The 18936-nt window shown below is 39.5% G+C and overlaps 1 protein-coding gene across 4 annotated transcripts in view; it reads left to right on the top strand.

The window, feature by feature from the left end:
• The window catches only part of Wdr33 (WD repeat domain 33), a 111335-nt gene that overhangs the window by 48691 nt on the left and 43708 nt on the right, over positions 1-18936 (top strand). Inside the window, exon 9 of one of the 4 annotated variants that reach the window (XM_042685102.1) lies at positions 14785-14807. The exons of the other annotated variants lie outside the window; for them this stretch is intronic. Within the exon in view, the coding sequence (XP_042541036.1) occupies positions 14785-14792 (8 nt within the window). The 3' untranslated portion in view covers positions 14793-14807. Of the gene's footprint in view, positions 1-14784; positions 14808-18936 lie in introns of those variants that run through there. 4 annotated transcript variants of the gene reach the window in all.

The raw sequence follows: 18936 nt of genomic DNA, 5'->3' as shown, positions 1-18936 counted from the left end.
CCATTAAAATCTGTATTTTGTAATACATATCCAATGTGCAGGATATATAGTTTTTAAAAAATAAGGTTCATATAACAATATGCTTCAAGTTTTGTGTGTAAGGTATATTTCACAAGCTTTTAATATGGAAGTTGTATTAAAAGTACACTTTTATCAAATAGATTGGGAAATGTATCACTTCCTCCTGGTAGGTTGAAACATCTGTCAGAATATGGTTTTAGCTAGGTGCCTGGTGGATCCTAGCTATAATCCTCGCTACTCAGAAAGCTGAAATCTAGGATCAAGGTTAAGCGGTAACCCAGGCATATGAATTTGAGAGGCTCTTAACGTCCAGTTTACCAGCAGTGGGACTGGAGTTATGGCTCAAGTGATAGAGTGCAAGCCCTGAGCAAAAACGCAGTGACTGTGATTATCTGTGAGTATCAGTGTATGTTAGCATCTTGGTGCATGAAGGCATGGGCGCGCGCGCGCACGCACGCACACACACACACACACACACACACACAAAGTTGTAGAATTTCCATTCTACCACTTGAGCTGGACCTCCAATTCATTCATGATGAGCCTGCTGGAGATGAAACTCAGATTTGTCTGCACAGAACAAATGAACCTTGATCCTCAGCCTTCTGATTAGCTAGGCGATCAACACCTAGTTTAGGAGTATTAAAGTTTCAGTGACAGACATACTTATTAAAATATTTAGTTCAGAATTTCAGTATGCTTCATCTTTGTTTTACTTTCTTGATTTTAGCAATAGTAGTTGATAAATTTCTCTTTTAAGAGTTTATCAGGAATGTTGTAACTTCTTCAGTTAATCTTTTAAGTACCCTTAAAGTAGTTTTACCATTTTACAAGAGTAAAGAAAAGCACCAAAAAGATTAATAAACCTGCCAAAGATCATGCAGTCCATAAGGGGTCAGGCTAGGATTTGAACGTAGGCTGGTTGGCTTCAGAATTTATGCTCTCAACTCATGGGTTAAACTTACTAATTTATCCACTTATCTACCAACCCACTTCTTTTCTTTTTTCTGTGAGGGTTAGGAATCAGGTCTAGTGCTCGCTTGGCTTTCATTTCTCTATTGCTGCTCTACCACTTAAGCCATATCTTCAATCTATCTTTTTGCTGATTATTTATTGGTGAACATTTAATTAAACATTTGTCAGTTAACAGTTTTTTAGTATTTTTTCCCATAGTAACTTACAGATATTAAGTGAGATGGAACTTAATTTTTTAATCAGTATTCTCTTATTTTTTCCTTCTAGTCTTAAAATCTTCCTTTTGTTCTTGACCACGTTGTAGACGCAGCACTGTGGCTCTGTAGAGCTTACTGAAATGATTGTATTCCCAGTTCAGGATTATAGTAGATAATATGATGATAGAAATTAAAAATGTGAAATTTAAGAGAGAAATATGATGTCTTATATTTGAATTTTTAATCTGAATTCCAAAATTTATTAGAATGATTTGTTAGAAATCATGTGAAAACCATCCTGAGTTTTACATGATTGGTGTGAACTCAAGGAGGCTTGTCCTCAACTTAGGGATATTAAAGGATATAGAACTTAACTTTTGAAAGGAATTGGTTAAAATGGAGAAAGAATCTGGAAATCAGGAGGAACAGTAAAGAGAAGGTAATTATTCATACTGGTTAAAAGAGAAGAGGCAGAGTAGTTATACATGTTAGTCTTACCTACTTAGGAGAGGTTGAGGCAGGAGGGATCATTTGGGTTCTGGAGCTCTGAGGCCAGCTTTGATTATGTATCAAGATTCATTACCAAACTCTATACTTAACCCAATCCAAATCCTAATCCTTAAGAGACAGTTGAATCTGAAAGTTAAGAATGTGGACATATTCATTAAGAAGGGAAGTCAGCCTGTCATCAGTGGTGCATGCTTGTATTCCTGGCTACTCATGAGGCTGAGATTTGAGGATCTAAGTTGAAAACCAGCCTGGACAGAAAATTCTGTGAGGCTCTTTATCTCCAATTAAACATCAAAATGCTGGAAGTGGAGAAGTGGTCAAGGGCCTGAGCAAAAATGCTCAGAGAGAGTGCCCAGGCCCTGAGTTCAAACTCCAGAACTGGCACTGGGAGGGAGTAAGATCAGATACAAATCTTAGGAAATGGTGCCAACTTCTGTTTGTTGAGACATTAGATAATATTCATCCAGTTGTTTCAAGTAGTGAAGGCAACCCCAAAATCCTCATCTTAATTAAAATTATACTACTTTGTAGTTATGTACTTAAAGTGCACAAATCTTAAATGCAGTTTTACATGTAACTACCTGAGATAAGATGTAAAATATTTCATTACTCTAGAAATTCCTTCCTGCCTCTTGTCAGCTGTAGCATTAGTACAGAATTTTAGTTGTATTTTCATTAAATTCTTATTTCTCTGTTTTCCTTCAAGTTTATGATTTTTGTGGTTTCTATGATCTCAGTTTCCTTTGAGTAGAATTGTTTCTGTTCCCTTTTTGATTTGCCTGTATTTTTTTTGGAAGACGGTCTTATTTTCTGATTAACTTCACCTGGTAGTTTCCTGCTAGAAAAAGATCACAATGGAAATTAGTATAGTAGGCATGGTAGGTTTGTTCATGCAGTAGGAATTTTGCAGGCGGCCTAGATAACATAGCAAGACTTCACCCTCCCAACTCCCCACCCCCTCACCGAAAAAAAGAAAAGGTCTAGGAAGAGATAATATTGTATATGATTGTAATCACAGACTCTTTTTTTTTTTTTAAGAGAATACTTTATTAGTTTCTGTAATCAAACCCATGTAGATAAGACCTTACACAAATCTTGAACTTGGATGACAGTCATATTTTCGAACACCAGGCTGAGTAGTGCTCTGTGTCCTTATGTATAAAATGGTGATTAGTAATAGCCTCATTAACTTACAAAAATTTAGCTAATTCTGGTGATATACTCACTTATTTCTATTTAAGGACTAAAATGGTTATCTCAGAAGTATACAGCCATCCCTTCAATCTTGTGTGGGGTGTGTTCCAGGACCCCTGCTGGTAACTAAATTAGTAGAAGCTCTTGTCCTTTATACAAAATGGTGTATTAACATACATATCTACTTTACTCCCTTTGGTGAAGGGGATCAAACTCAGGGCCTTGAATATGCTAAGCATGTTCTATTATTCACTTCCAGCCTTGCTCTTCCACAAACCTCTCTAGATTGCTTGTGTTTCTTATTTTTTTGTTTTTGGTGCTGAGTTCTCAGCTAGTTGCAGTTGTTATATTGCTCAGGGAATAAAATCAAGCAAAAAGCATATGTGTTTAGTTTATACTCAAATTTTTTCTGAATGTTTTTGTCTGAAGTTGAAAACTCAGGTATGAAACCCACAGATATAGATGGTTGACATTTTTTTATTTTTCCTTAATTGTTGCTGATTGTTACTGTACAATGCAATTCTTATGTATAGATAGTCCATAAATACAAAATTGTCCTGATTTTCTATTTTGAGTGTCAAAATGTCTACAGATTTCTACATAGAATTTACTATTGCACCTTTTAAGCTTACACAAAAGCATTCCTTTTTGTTTTTTGTTTTGTTTTAGCAGTACTAGGTTTTGAATTGTGGAACTCTTGACTAGGTAGGGTGGTTTCTCTGTAACTGTATGATGCCTCTAGCTCTTTTCTGCATTGGTTATTTTGAGATAGGATTTCCTTTCTGCACAGGCAGGCACCTAGACCATAATATCCAGTTTCAGGTGTTTCCTAATTGCTGAAATGACAGGTGGGCACCAACACACCGTGCTTCTGTTGAGGTAACCTTGTGGGCTTGGTTGTCTGAAGATGGTGTGGAACTATGATTCTCGTGATCTTAGTCTCCCTCAGAGCCAGGATGACAACTGTACACCACCACACCCAGCTGTGAGGGGTCTTGTAAACTCTTGTTTGGGCTGATTTCAAACCATAATCTTCCCATTGTCAACCTCCTAACTACCTAGGATTATAGGCAATAGTTGTCTGCTACTGTTGTTAAGGTCTGATGTTTTTGGGAGGGACACCTGTTCTGGAGTTTGAACTTAGGGCCTGGGCATACTCCTTGAGCTTATGATCAAAGCAAGTGCTCTACTACTTGAGCCACAGGTGCGCTTTGGTGTTTTTGTTTTTGGTAATTAAATGGAGCTAAGAGTTTCATGGGCTTTCCTGCCTAGGCTGGCTTTGAACCATGATCCTCAGATCTCAGTCTCTTGTGTAGGTAGGATTATAGTCATGAGCCTTAGTTACAGGAGTGAATTTCTAAGCCCATTTCATAACAACAAAAAAGTTAAATTAACAAGTAGTAGCTTTGATAAAATGTCTCTTTATGTAATCTGTTGCAAGTTAGGAGTATTGCAGAAGTTGTACTGTGTGTATTTTTCGTTAGAGCAGATAAGGTTTTAATATGCAGATATAAGATCCTTGTAGGCTTCTTGGTAGCTATGTGGCTCCACCTTATTTGATGTGACAGATTGACAACAGACTGGCTGGAATGTATTGTGATGTGTCCCCAGAGTCTTTGGTGTGTTATGTTTAGTTGAGAGCCAAGTTCCTTCCCAGACATTACTTGTTTAATCTTTTCTTTGAACATCTGGTAAGAGGTTTTTTTTGTTTTTGTGTTTTTTTGTTGTTTTTTGCTTTTGTTTCGCAGGTCCTGGGCACTGTTCTGAGCCAAGGCTAGCATTCTACTGCTTGAGCCACAGCATCACTTCTGGCTTTTTCTGAGTAGTTTATTGGAGACAGGCATCTTGTTGACTTTTCTGCCTGGACTGGCTTTGAACTGCAATTCTCATGTCTCGGTCCCCACTAGTGCCAGGCAAAAGGTTCTTGTTTTTTTTTTTAAACTGTTGCTAAGCTGTATGCTGATGGCTCACCCCTGTAATCCTAGCTACCCAGGAGGCTGAGACCTATTAGTATTTGATAGTTCATAAGCATCCTGGGCAGAAAAACCTGCAAAACTTAGTCTCCATTTAGCCAACAAAGTGCCAGACTGGAGACATGGCTTAAGTGGTAGAGTGCCAGCTGTGAGCAGCAGCAAAGCCATAGGAGAGTGAGAATCCCTGAATTCAAGTTCTGTTACTGGTGGGAGAAAAAGTTCTCTCTGGGAATGGTACAGACCTGTAATCCTAGCACTTGCAGGCTGAGTCAGGATGATTAAGAGTTTGATGCTGGTCTGGGAAGGTGGCTCAGTGGTAGAGTGCTTGCCTTACATGCATGAGGCCCTAGGTTCGATTCCTCAGCACCACATAAACAGAAAAGGCCAGAAGCGATGCTGTGGCTCAGGTGGTAGAGAGCTTGCCTTGAGGGGCAGTGCCCAGGCCCAGATTCAAGCCTCACAACAGACCAAAAAAAAAAAAAGTTTGCTAATTAGGGAGATCTTGTCTCCAAAAAACTTATTCTCATACACTGAAGTTGGGAATTTGAATCGCATGGTAACACCAGAAGCTGAGTTTAAATCGTGTAATGTCTCTAATTTTCATGATTAAAAAGAAGAAAAGATTGTAATGAAGGTATGAAACACTTTATATCCAATACCAATAATATGCAGTGAGGAAGGCATTTTTCAGCAGCTAAAAAAACCCTACATGGTTCACTTGCCTTCAAAATGACGTTTTTTGAAGACAGTATATTAGGTTTTACAACAAGCTCCAAACTTACATCTTCTAGAGCCATGAAAGCAGTAGGAACTTTGGTAGCTGGTATATACTTCCAATGCCTTGGGTTGGGAATGTGTGTCCTTATAAAAGCTGATTGGTGTGTGCGTATGATTGCATGCACATCCCAGGACTGGGGGCTTGAACTCAGGTCTCAGAAACTGTCCCTGAGCTTGCTTATGGCTAGAATTCTACCACTTGAGCCACAGCTCCACTTGCGGCTATTTGCTGGGTAATTGGAGATAGTCTGTGGAGCTGGTGTGCCACTGGGCTCGTGCCTGTAATCCTAGCTCCTCAGGAGGCTGAAATGTGAGGACTGGTTCAAAGCCAGCCTGGGCAAGTAATCCAGTAAGACTTTTTATTTATTTTTTGTTTGTTTTTGGTTGGTTGCAACTCTGGGCCTGGATGCTGTCATTCAGCTCTTCAGCTCAAGGCTACCACTCTACCACTTAAGCCACAGTGCCACTTCTAGTTTTCTGGTGGTTAATTGGAGATAAGAGTCTCACGAACTTTTCTTGCCTGGTTGGCTTTGAACTTTGGTCCTCAGATGTCAGCCTCCTGAGTAGCTGGGATTACAGGTGTGAGCCACCGGCACCCAGCTCCATGAGACTCATGTCCTGTAAACTACTTCAAAAAAGCCAAAAGGGAAGTTGTGGCTCAAGTGGCATTGAGCAAAACAAAAAAACACAAAAACTCAGGGACAGCATTAAGGGCCTGAGTTTAAGCCATAGGACGAGTATCACCAAAAAATAAAAATTAAAGTCTCATTGACTCTGTCTGGGATGGTTTTGAGCCTCGGTCTTTGCCTTCTGAGTAGCTGGGATTGTAGGCATGAGCCACTGGTACTAAGCTCTATACCCTTACAGGAAAAGTAGTTTTAAGAGAGAATAATGTAGTTAGTGAATACCTTAGGGAGGAAGAGAGATGGGAGAGAGAGCTCTCTTTTTGCTACATTAATCCTAGAATTTAGTGTGTTAAGACTATGTGTTTTATTGTTTCATGAGTTCTTCATAGCTGGGTTGAGTCTTGTATTTCTTAGTTAATACAAAACAGTAAATGTAAAAGAGATTTTAAAAGCTTTTAATAGATGTAATCTATCACTTTACAATAAAAGTATAAGCTGGTGCTGGTGGCTCTCACCATGGCTCTTGCCTGTAATCCTAGTTACACAGTAGGGTGAGCTCTGTGGATCATGATTTGAAGCCAATCTGGGCCAAGAAGGTCTGTGAGACTCTTATCTCCAGTTAATTAGAAAAAGCTGAGAGTGGCACTGAAGCTTACGTGATAGAGTGCTAACCTTGAGCAGAAGTAGCTCAGGGACAGTGCCTAGGCCCAGAGGTCAGCTCTAGGACCACCTTTCCTGCCCTCCCCCCATATATACATACACACACACAATTTTCAAATTTCTTATGAGTTATCAGACTGTTGGCTGATACAATTTTTTTTCTCTGTGCTGCAGATATATTAGACAAGTCTTCCATCTCAAGTAAAATGAATCACATTTCTAGTTTCACTTTCTACCTTAGTAACACATGATCATTCATATACTAATAAAATTTGTGTGTTCTGTGAATCAGTTGAAGTGCCAACACCTGGATGTATTTATGAGCATAAGCAATGTAAATGATGAGGAGAGATACTTGTTTTTTAACAGTAAATTATCTTAATTTTAAAGTAAGTGCAAAAATGTCCCTGGAATATAAAAATGGAAACTTCATGTGTTTATAAATCATTTCTCATGTAATTGTGGAATATCTTTAAAATATGGAGGTTTTCAGAATCAAATTGGTTTTCTTTTTTTAAATTTTTTTTCAAATTCTTTGTTGTGATTAACTGATTACATAATTTCCCAAATTTCACAGTATTGTGGGATAGTGATGCTTAATTAAAATCACAAACACATTCTAACTTTCATGGGGCAAATTGTCTATCGTGGTCTATAACATTTATGAGTTCTATGAGCTTTGACAATACAGTTACTTCTTCCACATTGGGTGATATGTACATTTCTTTTGTTTTACATAGCGTCAGCTGTTCCCTCTTTCCCACTTGTTCCCTCCCTCCTATCGCTGCCATTGAGTTGGTTAGTTCTCAAATTGGTTTTCTAATAAGAGTCAAGAAATGTTTCTTCTGTAGCTTCCCCTTCATTGATAAATTGACCCCCCCCCCCCTTTTTTTTTTTCCTGGGGCTTGAACTGAAGGCCTGGATACTGTCCCTGAGCCTCTTTTCCTCAAGGCAAGCCCTCTAGTACTTGAGCCATGGCAACACTTCTGGCTTTTTCTGTTTATGTGGTACTGAGGAATTGAATCCAGAATTTCATGCATGCTAGGCAAGTACTCTACCACTGAGCCATATCCCCAGCCCTTGGAAACCCTTAACAGTGAATTTGTTTGTTAGTATGTGAAAAGTACTTTTTTTTTTGGGTTGGTTGTGGGGCCTGAACTCTGGGCCTGGGTGCTCTCCCTCAGCTCTTCAGCTCAAGGCTAGCGCTCTACCACTTGAGCCACAGCACCACTTCTGGCTTTTTTCTTTTTGCTTATGTGGTACTGAGGAATCGAACTCATGGCCTCAGGCATGCAAGGCAAGCGCTCTACCACTGAGCCACCTTCCCAGCCCCCAAAACTGCATTTTTTTAAGTCAGGAAAATTTGTTTTGTAACTAAGACTTAAGCATTAATACGTAACCAGACATCTAGTTGGTGTTTGGGTAGTGTTCCTTAAGTAAAAAATTCAACATGCTACCTCCATTGTTTGACATATTATAGATGGATTATAGGCCTCTTCAAGTAGAACGCTAATTTTGATGTAGAGAATTTCCCTGTGGAAATAATGTTGTCATTTTTGTCATTGAAATTGGCATAGCTCTGTGTGTGTGTGTGTGTGTGTGTGTGTGTGTGTGTGTGTGTGAGAGAGAGAGAGAGAGAGAGAGAGAGAGAGTGAGAGAGTAATGGAAGATCTCATTATTTTTCACAGGCTTCATGAGTTCATATGTTGCTTCCAACTCCTAGGCCCAATGAACCTTAGCTCCCTGAGTAAGAGTTAAGACTGTAGCTAGATATCATGGCACCCAGGTTTGTCAGCTTCTTTTATGTTAGCTCTGAGTGTTTATAAGAACCCTGGAAAATTTTAACAATGCATTTAGATTATAGAAGTATTTATCTTTTTATTTTTTCATTAGAGCAGCCCAAATCCTTGATTTGAAATAAACTTAAAAAATTGAAACTTTTTTCGCTGCTTTTTGATATCTGGTTTAATGAAACCTTTTGTTGCCCAAATAAGCCTACAATTGAGAGCCTTCTTTTTCTAGCTTTCTTTTGTATCCAACAAGATTAAAACTTTCTTTTTTGAACTCTGGGCCTGGGCGCTGCGCCTCAAGATTAAAACTTTTAAGAACAAGATTCTTCCTAAAAATTTTACACACAAAATATTTGTGACTCCATGCTAGGCACTGGGCTCATGCCTATGATCTTAGTTACTTAGGAGACTGAGATATGAGGATTGAGGTTGGAAGCCAACCTGGGCAGATAAATCTGAGATTTATCTACCATTGACCACCTGGAGTTTTATGGCTCAAGTGGTAGAGTGTCAGTCTGGAGCAAAAGAACTAAGCAAGGGATGGGAATGTGGTTTAGTGGTAGAGTGCTTGCCTAGCATGTATGAAGCCCTAAGTTTTATTCCTCAGTACCACATAGCCAGAAGTGGCACTATGGCTCAAGTGGTAGAGCACTAGCCTTGAGCAAAAGAAACTCAGGGACAGTGCCAAGCCTTGAGTTCAAGACCCAGGACTGGCAAAAACAAAGACCAACCACCAAAAAACCAACTAAGCAAGAGTTATAAGCCCTATGTGGAAGGCCCAGTGCGCCCCCTGCCCCCCCTCCCCCCAAAAAAGTTGGCTATTCTATACAAAATATTGTCCATTTTTGGTCTCTCCCCTTCAGTCATGGGACTTGAACTCAGGACCTGGACACTGTCCCTGAGCACTTTGCTCAAGGCTGGTGCTCTGCCCCTTTGAGTCACAGCTCCATTCACAGTTTTTGAGTCATTAATTGGAGATAAAGAGTTTCATGTGGACTTTTCTGTCTCAGCTGGCTTTGAACCATAATCCTCAGATCTTAGCCTCCTGAATAACAAGTATTTAGCTTGGTCTAATTTTTTGATTGCAGTTTTGATGAATGAAACCCAGAACCTTGCCCATGCCAAATAAGCACTAACACACAGGTTTTAAACTCCATAGTTATCATTTCAGATTTTTTTTTTTTTTTTTGTTAGTCATATGGCCTGAACTCTGGGCTTGGGGGCTGTCCCTCAGCTCTTCAGCTCAAGGCTAGCGCTCTACCTGCCACTTGAGCTACAGTGCCACCTCCAGCTTTTTCTGCTTATGTGGTACTGAGGGCCTTATGAGGTACCAGGGTCTCATTCTTGCAAGCACTCTACCACTGAGCCACCATCCCAGTGTCATTTCAGATTTTTATGCATTTGGTACAGTTTGTAAGTTTTCATTGAAAAAGTGTTAGTATATTGTAGAGGTACCACAGATTTCAAGGATAGTAGAAAATTTATTATATAATCCTCTAAATTATGAAGCTAAGTATGGTTTGAGTAAAATACTACTTTGTGATTTTCTTAATGGTCCTAACTATAATCTGTACATTTATATTATGGAGGTCTGTATGTCGTGTATATGTGTGTATATGTAGTGAGGTATGTTCAGCTTTTAATTCAGTTCCTGGCAAGTCATGCATTTGAGTGAGCTAAACCCCAAGTCCTGTGAAGGTTTGGTACCAGTTTGTGATATCTTTTCAGTTATTAATCAGTACAAGCCTGTTTCTAATGTGTTTTATTTTCCTGTGAAAATGGAGGGACAAGGGTAGCGTGGACAACACAGGAACACTTCCTAAAAACAGAACAAAAATCCAGCTGGGTGTAGTGATTGTGCACACCTGTAATCCCAGAGGCTGTAATGACTCAATCCCTGTAATCAAGAGGCCAAGGCAGGAAGGATCAAGAGTGTTTCCAATCTGGGCTATGTAGCAAGACCCAGTCTCGAAAAGGAAAGAAAAAAACAACAACAAAATAATGGAAGGAAACTATTAGAAATATTTCTGCCCTTACATTTTAATGAGGGAAGAAGATGGAATAATTAGTGTTTATTGTGATTCAGTGATAAGGATAAAGAAAATTTTAAACTTTAGCTCTTCCAGAATTCTCAGTATGGGGCTGGGAAGGGGGCTCAGTGGTAGAGTGTTTGCCTTGCAAGCATGAGGCCCCGGGTTCGATTCCTCAGCACCACATAAGCAGAAAAAGCCGGAAGTGGGGCTGCGGCTCAAGTGGTAGAGTGCTAGCCTTGAGCTGAAGAGCTGAGGGACAGTGCCCAGGCCCAGAGTTCAGGCCCTACGACTGACCAAAAAAACAAAACAAAACAATTCTCAGTATATAGTTTCTACTTGTTGCAGTCTTCATTCTAACTGTTCTGCAAACATGAGCTACCTACTCATCAAAAGTCAGCAGTCTGGCTTTGAATCTTAGCCCTGTCACTGGGCAAGTCTTTTCCAGCTTATATCTCCTTGTTTATAAATTGGACTAATGATACTATCATGCACAGAAAGCACTCCATACATTCCTGGGTGAAGCAGTCTTCCAGCTTACATCTTCTTGTTTATAAATTAGATTAATGGTACTACCATGCACAGAAGGCACTCCAAAGTCCTGGGTGTGTTATTTAAATCATACATGTCAAAGAATGATACTCAGAGGACTTAACAGGAGCAAAGGAAAGAATATATTGAAGTACATTGTTGGTATGGGTCGATAGATAAATAGTTCCAAGGAGACTCTGTCTTTGAGAAATACCTCAAGCGTTCTGGATGCATAGAGTTCAGTGTTGCACTGTGGTTGCTTCATTCATTTTTGTCATAACATTGCCCAACTTTCACTGAACACATACCATTTTTCCACAAACTAAAAATTTCACTTTATCACTTCAGTGAAGCACATTATGTGCCTTGTTTGGCTTGGGAGGAATGCAGTGACTTTTACCTCATTTTGGGGTACCATTTGTTCTTGGTCAGCATATCTGTAAAATCAAGGATAGGGAAACACGTGATAGTTCCCATGATGTACGAATACATCTGACAACGCTGAACTGAAAGCACCTCTCCAGACCAACTGAGCTGTGTAATAACATGCTGGGAATTGACAACTTTTGGTTTTAGAATTTCTTTTGATTTTTTTTAGTTTACTGTTATCTTGAGTGTGCTGGACAAACCTATGTACAATAAAGCTACAAATAAGGTACATTCTAGTTTAATATAGGAACTGATAAGTGGTAAAGGGTTGATTTAAGGGAAGAGATTATTGCATTAAGTTTGGATACTTTAAGGGTACTACTTTTCAGTAGTGAGTCTTACGTTTGATAAACTTTACTGTTAATGTAAATCACATGTAAATAAATAACATTGCTTTGAAATGGAACTATGATTTAATCTTTTAAACTTCACTAGTCCTCGTACCACTCTGCATCTCAGTCTTATTTAAGGACAGTTTCACTCCCAGTGTTCATTGTGCATTGTTCCCAAATTTGGCCCACACTGGCCTTGGTATCACCATGTAGCCAAGGATGATTTTGAATTGGTGAGAATTCTGCTCCAACCTCATGATGGTTGGGATTGCAGGCAGACATTTTCTACCATACCTGACCTTTTCTTTATTTTTTTTTGTAAGTAATTTAATTTAATTTTGCTGAGAACCACTGCCTGTATTTTTTTTTTTGATTTTGAGATAAGTAAACACATCTGCAGAGTTTATCTTATACTGAGTTACTATGTAGATTAAAAAAATTTTTTTTGGTCTGTTGTGGGACTTGAATTCAGGGCCTGAGTGCTGTCCCCGAGCTTTTGCTCAAGGCTATTGCTCTACCACATTGAGCTATAGCACCACTTCCAGTTTTCTAATGGTTAATTGGAGATAAGAGTCTCATTTTCCAGCCAGGTCTGGCTTCAAACGTGATTCTCAGAGCTCAGTCTCCTGAGTTGTTAGGATTACAGTGTGAGCTACCAGTGCTTGACTTTATTATATAGATTTATAGTAGGACATTCTTTTCAATGCTACATATTATTGAGTTTGTCGTATCTTGGAAAAAAAAATAAAGTCCCCATCCAATGATGTATACCTTTGTGATATAACATATTTAATAGATATTTTAATTTTTGAGTTTGATTAAGATAAAAATTCCACGATGAATATTTGTATAGCCTAAAATTTGGTTGCTTTTTATGTCCTCATTTTGTCTCTTTTTCACAAGTCTTTGATTTTTCTGCTTTTATTATTGGTACTCCTTACAGTGTATAGTGAGCCAGGTACCAGTAGCTTGTGCATGTAATCCTAACTAATCAGGAGGCTGAGATCTGAGCATCGTGGTTTGAAGCTATCCTAGGCAGGAAAGTCCATGACATTCTTTTTTTTTTTTTAATTTTTTTTTTGGGTCTGGTCGCGGGGCTGAACTCTGGGCCTGGGCACTATCCCTCAGCTCTTCAGCTCAAGGCTAGCGCTCTACCACTTGAGCCACAGCACCACTTCCAGCTTTTTTCTTTTTGCTTATGTGGTGCTGAGGAATCGAACCCAGGGCCTCAGGCATGCAAGGCAAGCGCTCTACCACTGAGCCAACTTCCCAGCCCTCCATAACATTCTTATCTCCAATAAACTACAAATAAAGTCAGAAATAGAGCTATGTCTCAGTTGGTAGAGCGCTAGCCTTTAGCACAAAAGTTTAAGGACAGCACCCAGTTCAAGCACCAGGACTGATCTCCTCTCACCACCCCCCAAAAAAGTACAATGAAATAAAAGTCATTTTTTATTGATAAGCAGATTTGAAATCAGATCCTTGCTCTTGCCAGGCAACTGCTCTACTACCTGAGTCACATTCCCAGTCTTTCTTGCTTATTTTAAAAAAAAAAAAAAAAAAACTTTCTCAAGGATTATAGTAGGGAAAAATAAAAAAAGATGGCTGGGAAGTTGGCTCAGTGGTAGAGCGCTCACCTTGCATGCTTAAGGCCCTGGGTTCGATTCCTCAGCACCACATAAGCAGAAAAAAAAAGCCAGAAGTGGCGCTGTGGCTCAAGTGGTAGAGTGCTAGCCTTGAGCTGAAGAGCTGGGGGACAGCACCCAGGCCAAAAGTTCAGGCCCCACGACTGGACCCCCCCACCCCCCCAAAAAAAAGAAACATTTCCTTCTCTCCATGGAGTGGGAGTTAAAGACTCAAAATGGCAGCAGTTATTGGTGCCATTTCTGTTTCAGAGCTGGAAAATACATGTGGATGTTCATGTGTCCAATGACTCTCATTCCTTAGACAGTATGCTTTGGTCATTTTTCAGACAGATCTTGCTTGCTTTTATGCTGGCCTTGAGCAAAATTATACTATTTATGCTACTCATATTACTTGGATGACAGGAGTATTAGTATTGCCCAGCTTTTTTTTTTTTTTTTTTTTTTTTTTTTGGGTTGTGGGGCTTGAACTCTGGGCCTGGGCGCTGTCCCTCAGCTCTTCAGCTCAAGGCTAGTGCTCTGCCACTTGAGCCACAGTGCCACTTGGTTTTCTGAGTGGTTTATTGGAGATAAAAGTCTCACAGACTTTCCTGCTCGGGCTGGCTTTGAACCGTGATCCTCAGATCTCAGCCTCCTGAGTAGCTAGGATTAAAGGAGTGAGCTACCAGCGTTCGGCTGCCCAGCATTTTGTTGGTTGAGGTGGAATCTTTCACTTTTTTTTTTTTTTTTTTGCCTAGGCTGGCCTTGAACTGCGATCTTCTATGATCTGTTTTCTGAGTAATTGCGACTGTAAGTGTGAACTACTGCATTCAGTCTGAAAAATCTTTTTTTTTTGGTCCGGTCATGGGGCCTGAACTCTGGGCCTGGGCACTGTCCCTCAGCTAAAGGCTAGAGCTCTACCACTTGAGCCACAGTGTCACTTCCAGCTTTTTTCTTTTTGCTTATGTGGTGCTTAGGAATCGAACCCAGGGCCTCATGCATGCAAGGCAAGCGCTCTACCACTGAGCCACCTTCCCAGCCCATGAAAAGTCATTTTTTTTAAGACAGTGAAGACAAGAGTCCTTCATTCTGCCACAGTGCTTTTATTTATTTTCAGTGGGCTAACTGAAGATGAGAAGATGAGAACACAAACTGGTAACTTTGTGGTCCACACATCCCAACATCACACAGATTTTCTAGAGTAGAAGGGCAGTTCTGCTTGTACCTACCTGCTTAACCAGTATTTTCTCTCTGGGAAGCACTGATGAAGTAGCATAGTATAGCTTTCTTTGTGCTTGCCTCACAAAAATAATGCACAGTTTCTGTTTGTACATATACGCTGATGTGTTCTATAGAACACAATAGCCACACCATTGAAGCCTTTTCTCTGTATTGTACAGAAATGTTCCCACTACTTGGTTAAAAAGAATCTACTTAGACCTTTCCTTGTTTTGGCCTATAATCGGGAAGGTGGGCAGGCAGGCTGTGAAACATTTCTGACCCTTTGGAGTTCTTCACTTTCACAACCACCTTCACTAGAATTACCATTTTACACCAACCATGCTGAAGACCAAAGGAAGCACTAAGATGCAGTCACTCCAGGCAGCAAGTATATTCTCTATTCTATGAATCCAGTGGAAGTAAGAATTGGAAATTGTTGTAAGGTTGATTAAAACTGTGTGCTACCTGGAAGGCTGAGATCTGTGTTGGGGGGATGCAAGGGTGGAAAGGTAAGGAAAAACTGAGTGGGTTGTATGTAGGAGTTGTTTTTCTTAAAGATTTTCACCTTTAGCAAAGGTAACAAACATTTATTATAAAATTCAAACAATTAGAATTAAAAAGTTAGTCACATTGTCTTTTTCTTAAGTTCACATCCAGAAGTAAACATAACTCTTAATTGTTTCATGTGTGTCTTTCCAGAACTCCTATACATATCGAATTAAAAAATACCTCCGGAAGGGGCTTATAACACATTTGCTTTTCTTACTCTATGCTTTATCATTTTTCTATATTATTACAAATTTCTCTGTAACATTCCATAATATATAGCTTCTACAACTTACCCATTCCTCATTGATAGGATTTGCAAAAGGGTTTTGTTAAGACAAAGCTGTGTACTTAGCTTCTTTGTTCCTTTATATTTGTGTCTCTTTGTGTCTATTTTCCTTTAGGATGGATTCCTGCCAATAATCAGTGAATCAAAGAATGTAAACTTTTTAGCTTCTTTTTTCCCCCCTATTTTTGTGCCAGTCTTGGGGCTTGACCTCAGGGCATGGGCACTGTTCCTGAGCTGCTTTTTCACAAGGCTAGCGCTCTACCACTTGAGCCATAGCGCCACTTCTAGCTTTTTCTGTTTATGTGGTACTAAGGAATGGAACCTATGGCTTCATGCATGCTAGGCAAGCACTCTGCCACTAGGCCACATTCCCTTATTTGTTTTTTCTTTTGATGGCTCTGGGCTCTAGGTTTTCTACCTATAAGGCAGGTGATTTACCACTTGAGCCATAGTCTTGTGTTGTCCTTACTCTTCTAGAAGTCATTAAAGATGGAGTTTAAAGTAGTTATTCCAGAAAATCTCCACCATTTAAATTTTTAACCTTATTTTTAAAGTTTTATTTATTTTTATTTGATTTTATATTTTGTCAGTCATGGGGTCTGAACTCTGGGTCTGGGCACTGTCCCTCAGCTCTTCAGCTCAAGGCTAGCACTCTATCACTTGAACCACAGTGCCATTTCTGGCTTTTTCTGCTTATGTGGTGCTGAGGAATTGAACCTAGGGCCTCATGCATGCAAGGCAAGCACTCTACCACTGAGCCACCTTCCCAGGCTTTTGAAACTGGTTTTTAAAATGTTTTGTGGTAATTATAAATAATATTCTTTTCTGTCTTTGAATCTGCCTGCCATGCATTGTTTTCTTCCAGTCCAGTTTTGCTATAAAAATTAATTGTACTTGTTTTAGTGGTTTATTTATAGCTTGAAACATTCTTGAACTGTAATTGTTTTAGACTACTATTTCTCTAATCATTACCAGGAAAAAAAAATCTGTTTCACTATTTTTTCTACTTCTCTGCCTTCTAAAAGGTTCCCTTTACATTTTCAGTGATTTTATTTATTTTTTATTTTTAGTGCCAGTCCTGGTACTTGAACTCAGGGCCTGGCCACTGTGTAGTGCTATACCACTTGAACCACAGTTCTACTTTGGCTTTTTTGGTAATTATTGAAGGTGTAACAGTCTCATGGACTTTCCTGCCCAGGCTGGCTTTGAACTGTGATCCCCAGATATCAGCCTCCTGAATAGCTAGACTGATAGGCTTATAGCCACTGGATCCTGGCTATTGTCAGTGATTTTTAAGCCATTTTTATTCTCTTCAACTAGTTACTATGTTATCTTTCTAGTTAGAAATTCCAAGACATGAAAATCAGAAGACAGTTTGTGGTATGAATAGTTCTGTTGGTCACAAAAACAGTGTGATTGGAGCCTGAATAGGAAATGATAACACTGAAAATTGAAAGTTGTTCTGCTTAGGGCTGGGAAGGTGGCTCAGTGGTAAAGTGCTTGCCTTGCATGCATGAGGCCCTGGGTTTGATTCCTCAGCACCACATAAGCAAAAAGAAAAAAGCCAGAAGTGGCGCTGTGGCTCAAGTGGTAGAGCGCTAGCCTTGAGCTGAAGAGCTGAGGGACAGTGCCCAGGCCCAGAGTTCAGGCCCCACAACCGGACACTCCCCCCTTTCCCCCCCCCCCCCCCCCCCCAAAGAAAAGAAAAGAAAGTTGTTCTGCTTGAACAATAGGAAGGTCAAGTTAAGATTTTCTTAAATCTCATCTGCTGGTGAAAACCATGCTACTATTTAGCATTCTGTTGTTTTTCTAAAAGCTGAATTACTTGTTCATTTTTGTTAATGATACTAAAATTTTTCTTAGATAAAATTTTCAGCTAATATGGTTTGAGTAAATAGATTTTTTTTTGTTTGTCTTTGAGAGTATATTCCACCAAGTTTTCTCACTTCTCATTTTAACTAGCTTTTTTTTCTGTAGTAGTGATTGCAGTTTACGGATTTTTGATGCGATATCCTCTTAAGTCTACTATTTAAGTTTAATCTACATTTTTTTCCCTCAAAAACACTACTTGGAAGGTAAGTTTCAAAATTGTTTGCAGAGGTCTTAAATTTGTCATTACATTTGTCTCGTGGTTTGTCTGGTTTGCGCGTTCTTGTTTTGAAGCCTTTTACCTCAGAAATGTGAAGGCTCACATTGTTCCCCTCAGGCTCTTTAATGAGGAAGCGGACGCCATTCTAGTCCTCTGATGTTCCTCTGGACATTCTTTATCCTTTTTCTGTGAACTTGTTTTTTTTTAAACTATAAATTTAGTTAAAATGGTCTGAGCATCTTTCTTACAATCTTTTTTTTTTTCTTTTGGTCAGTCGTGGAGCCTAACTCTGGGCCTGGGTGCTGTCCCTCAGCTCTTCACCTCAAGCCTAGCGCTCTACCACTTGAGCCACAGTGCTACTTCCATCTTTTTTCTGCTTATGTGGTGCTGAGGAGTCGAACCCAGTGCCTAATGAATGCAAGGCAAGCATTCTACCACTGAGCCAACTTTCCAGCCCCTTAGAATTCTTTAACTTCAATGTTGTCCTTCATTCTAAGGATTTTTCTTTGCTGTTTCCTATTCTTCTACTTAATGTTCCGGAATTCTTAACAGATGCATAGTGGGTATTTTGGTAATGTCTGTCTTGTACCACTTTTCTTTCATATCTTGTGTTTTTTTTGTCCTTCTAAGTACTAGGAGAGAGATTTATCTTCTAACTGCTAATTTAGTCTTCACTCATAGTCTTACTGAGCATTCTGTTGAAATTCTTGTTTTATAAATCATATATTCCCAGCATTCCTAGTATTTCTCTTCTTCCCATTTTCTTTTTTTGAGGGATTCACACTTGTTAAGCAGATGTTATACCATTTGAGTCATACCTCTAGCCCATATTATTCTGGCTTTTTTTGTGTGTTTTTGCCAGTCCTGTGGCTTGAACTCAGGATCTGGGCACTGTCCCTGAGCTGCTTTGCTCAAGGTTAGCACTCTACCACTTGAGCCACAGTGCCACTTCTGGCTTTTTTTTTTCTGCTTATGTGGTGCTGAGGAATCGAACCTAGGGCTTCATGTATGCAAGGCAAGCGCTCTACCACTGAGCCACCTTCCCAGCCCCAACATGTATGGTTCTACTCCTTGTTCTCTAGGCTTTTATTACATATTCACTTAATAAGGAACAAGGAGATGCC

Source organism: Dipodomys spectabilis, unplaced genomic scaffold (genome assembly GCF_019054845.1).
Source record: "Dipodomys spectabilis isolate Male_0828 unplaced genomic scaffold, ASM1905484v1 ptg000094l, whole genome shotgun sequence".
Classification (NCBI taxonomy): Eukaryota; Metazoa; Chordata; class Mammalia; order Rodentia; family Heteromyidae; genus Dipodomys; species Dipodomys spectabilis.
The sequence above is the reverse complement of the archived record's forward strand: the minus strand, read 5'-3'. Positions and strand labels throughout refer to the sequence as shown.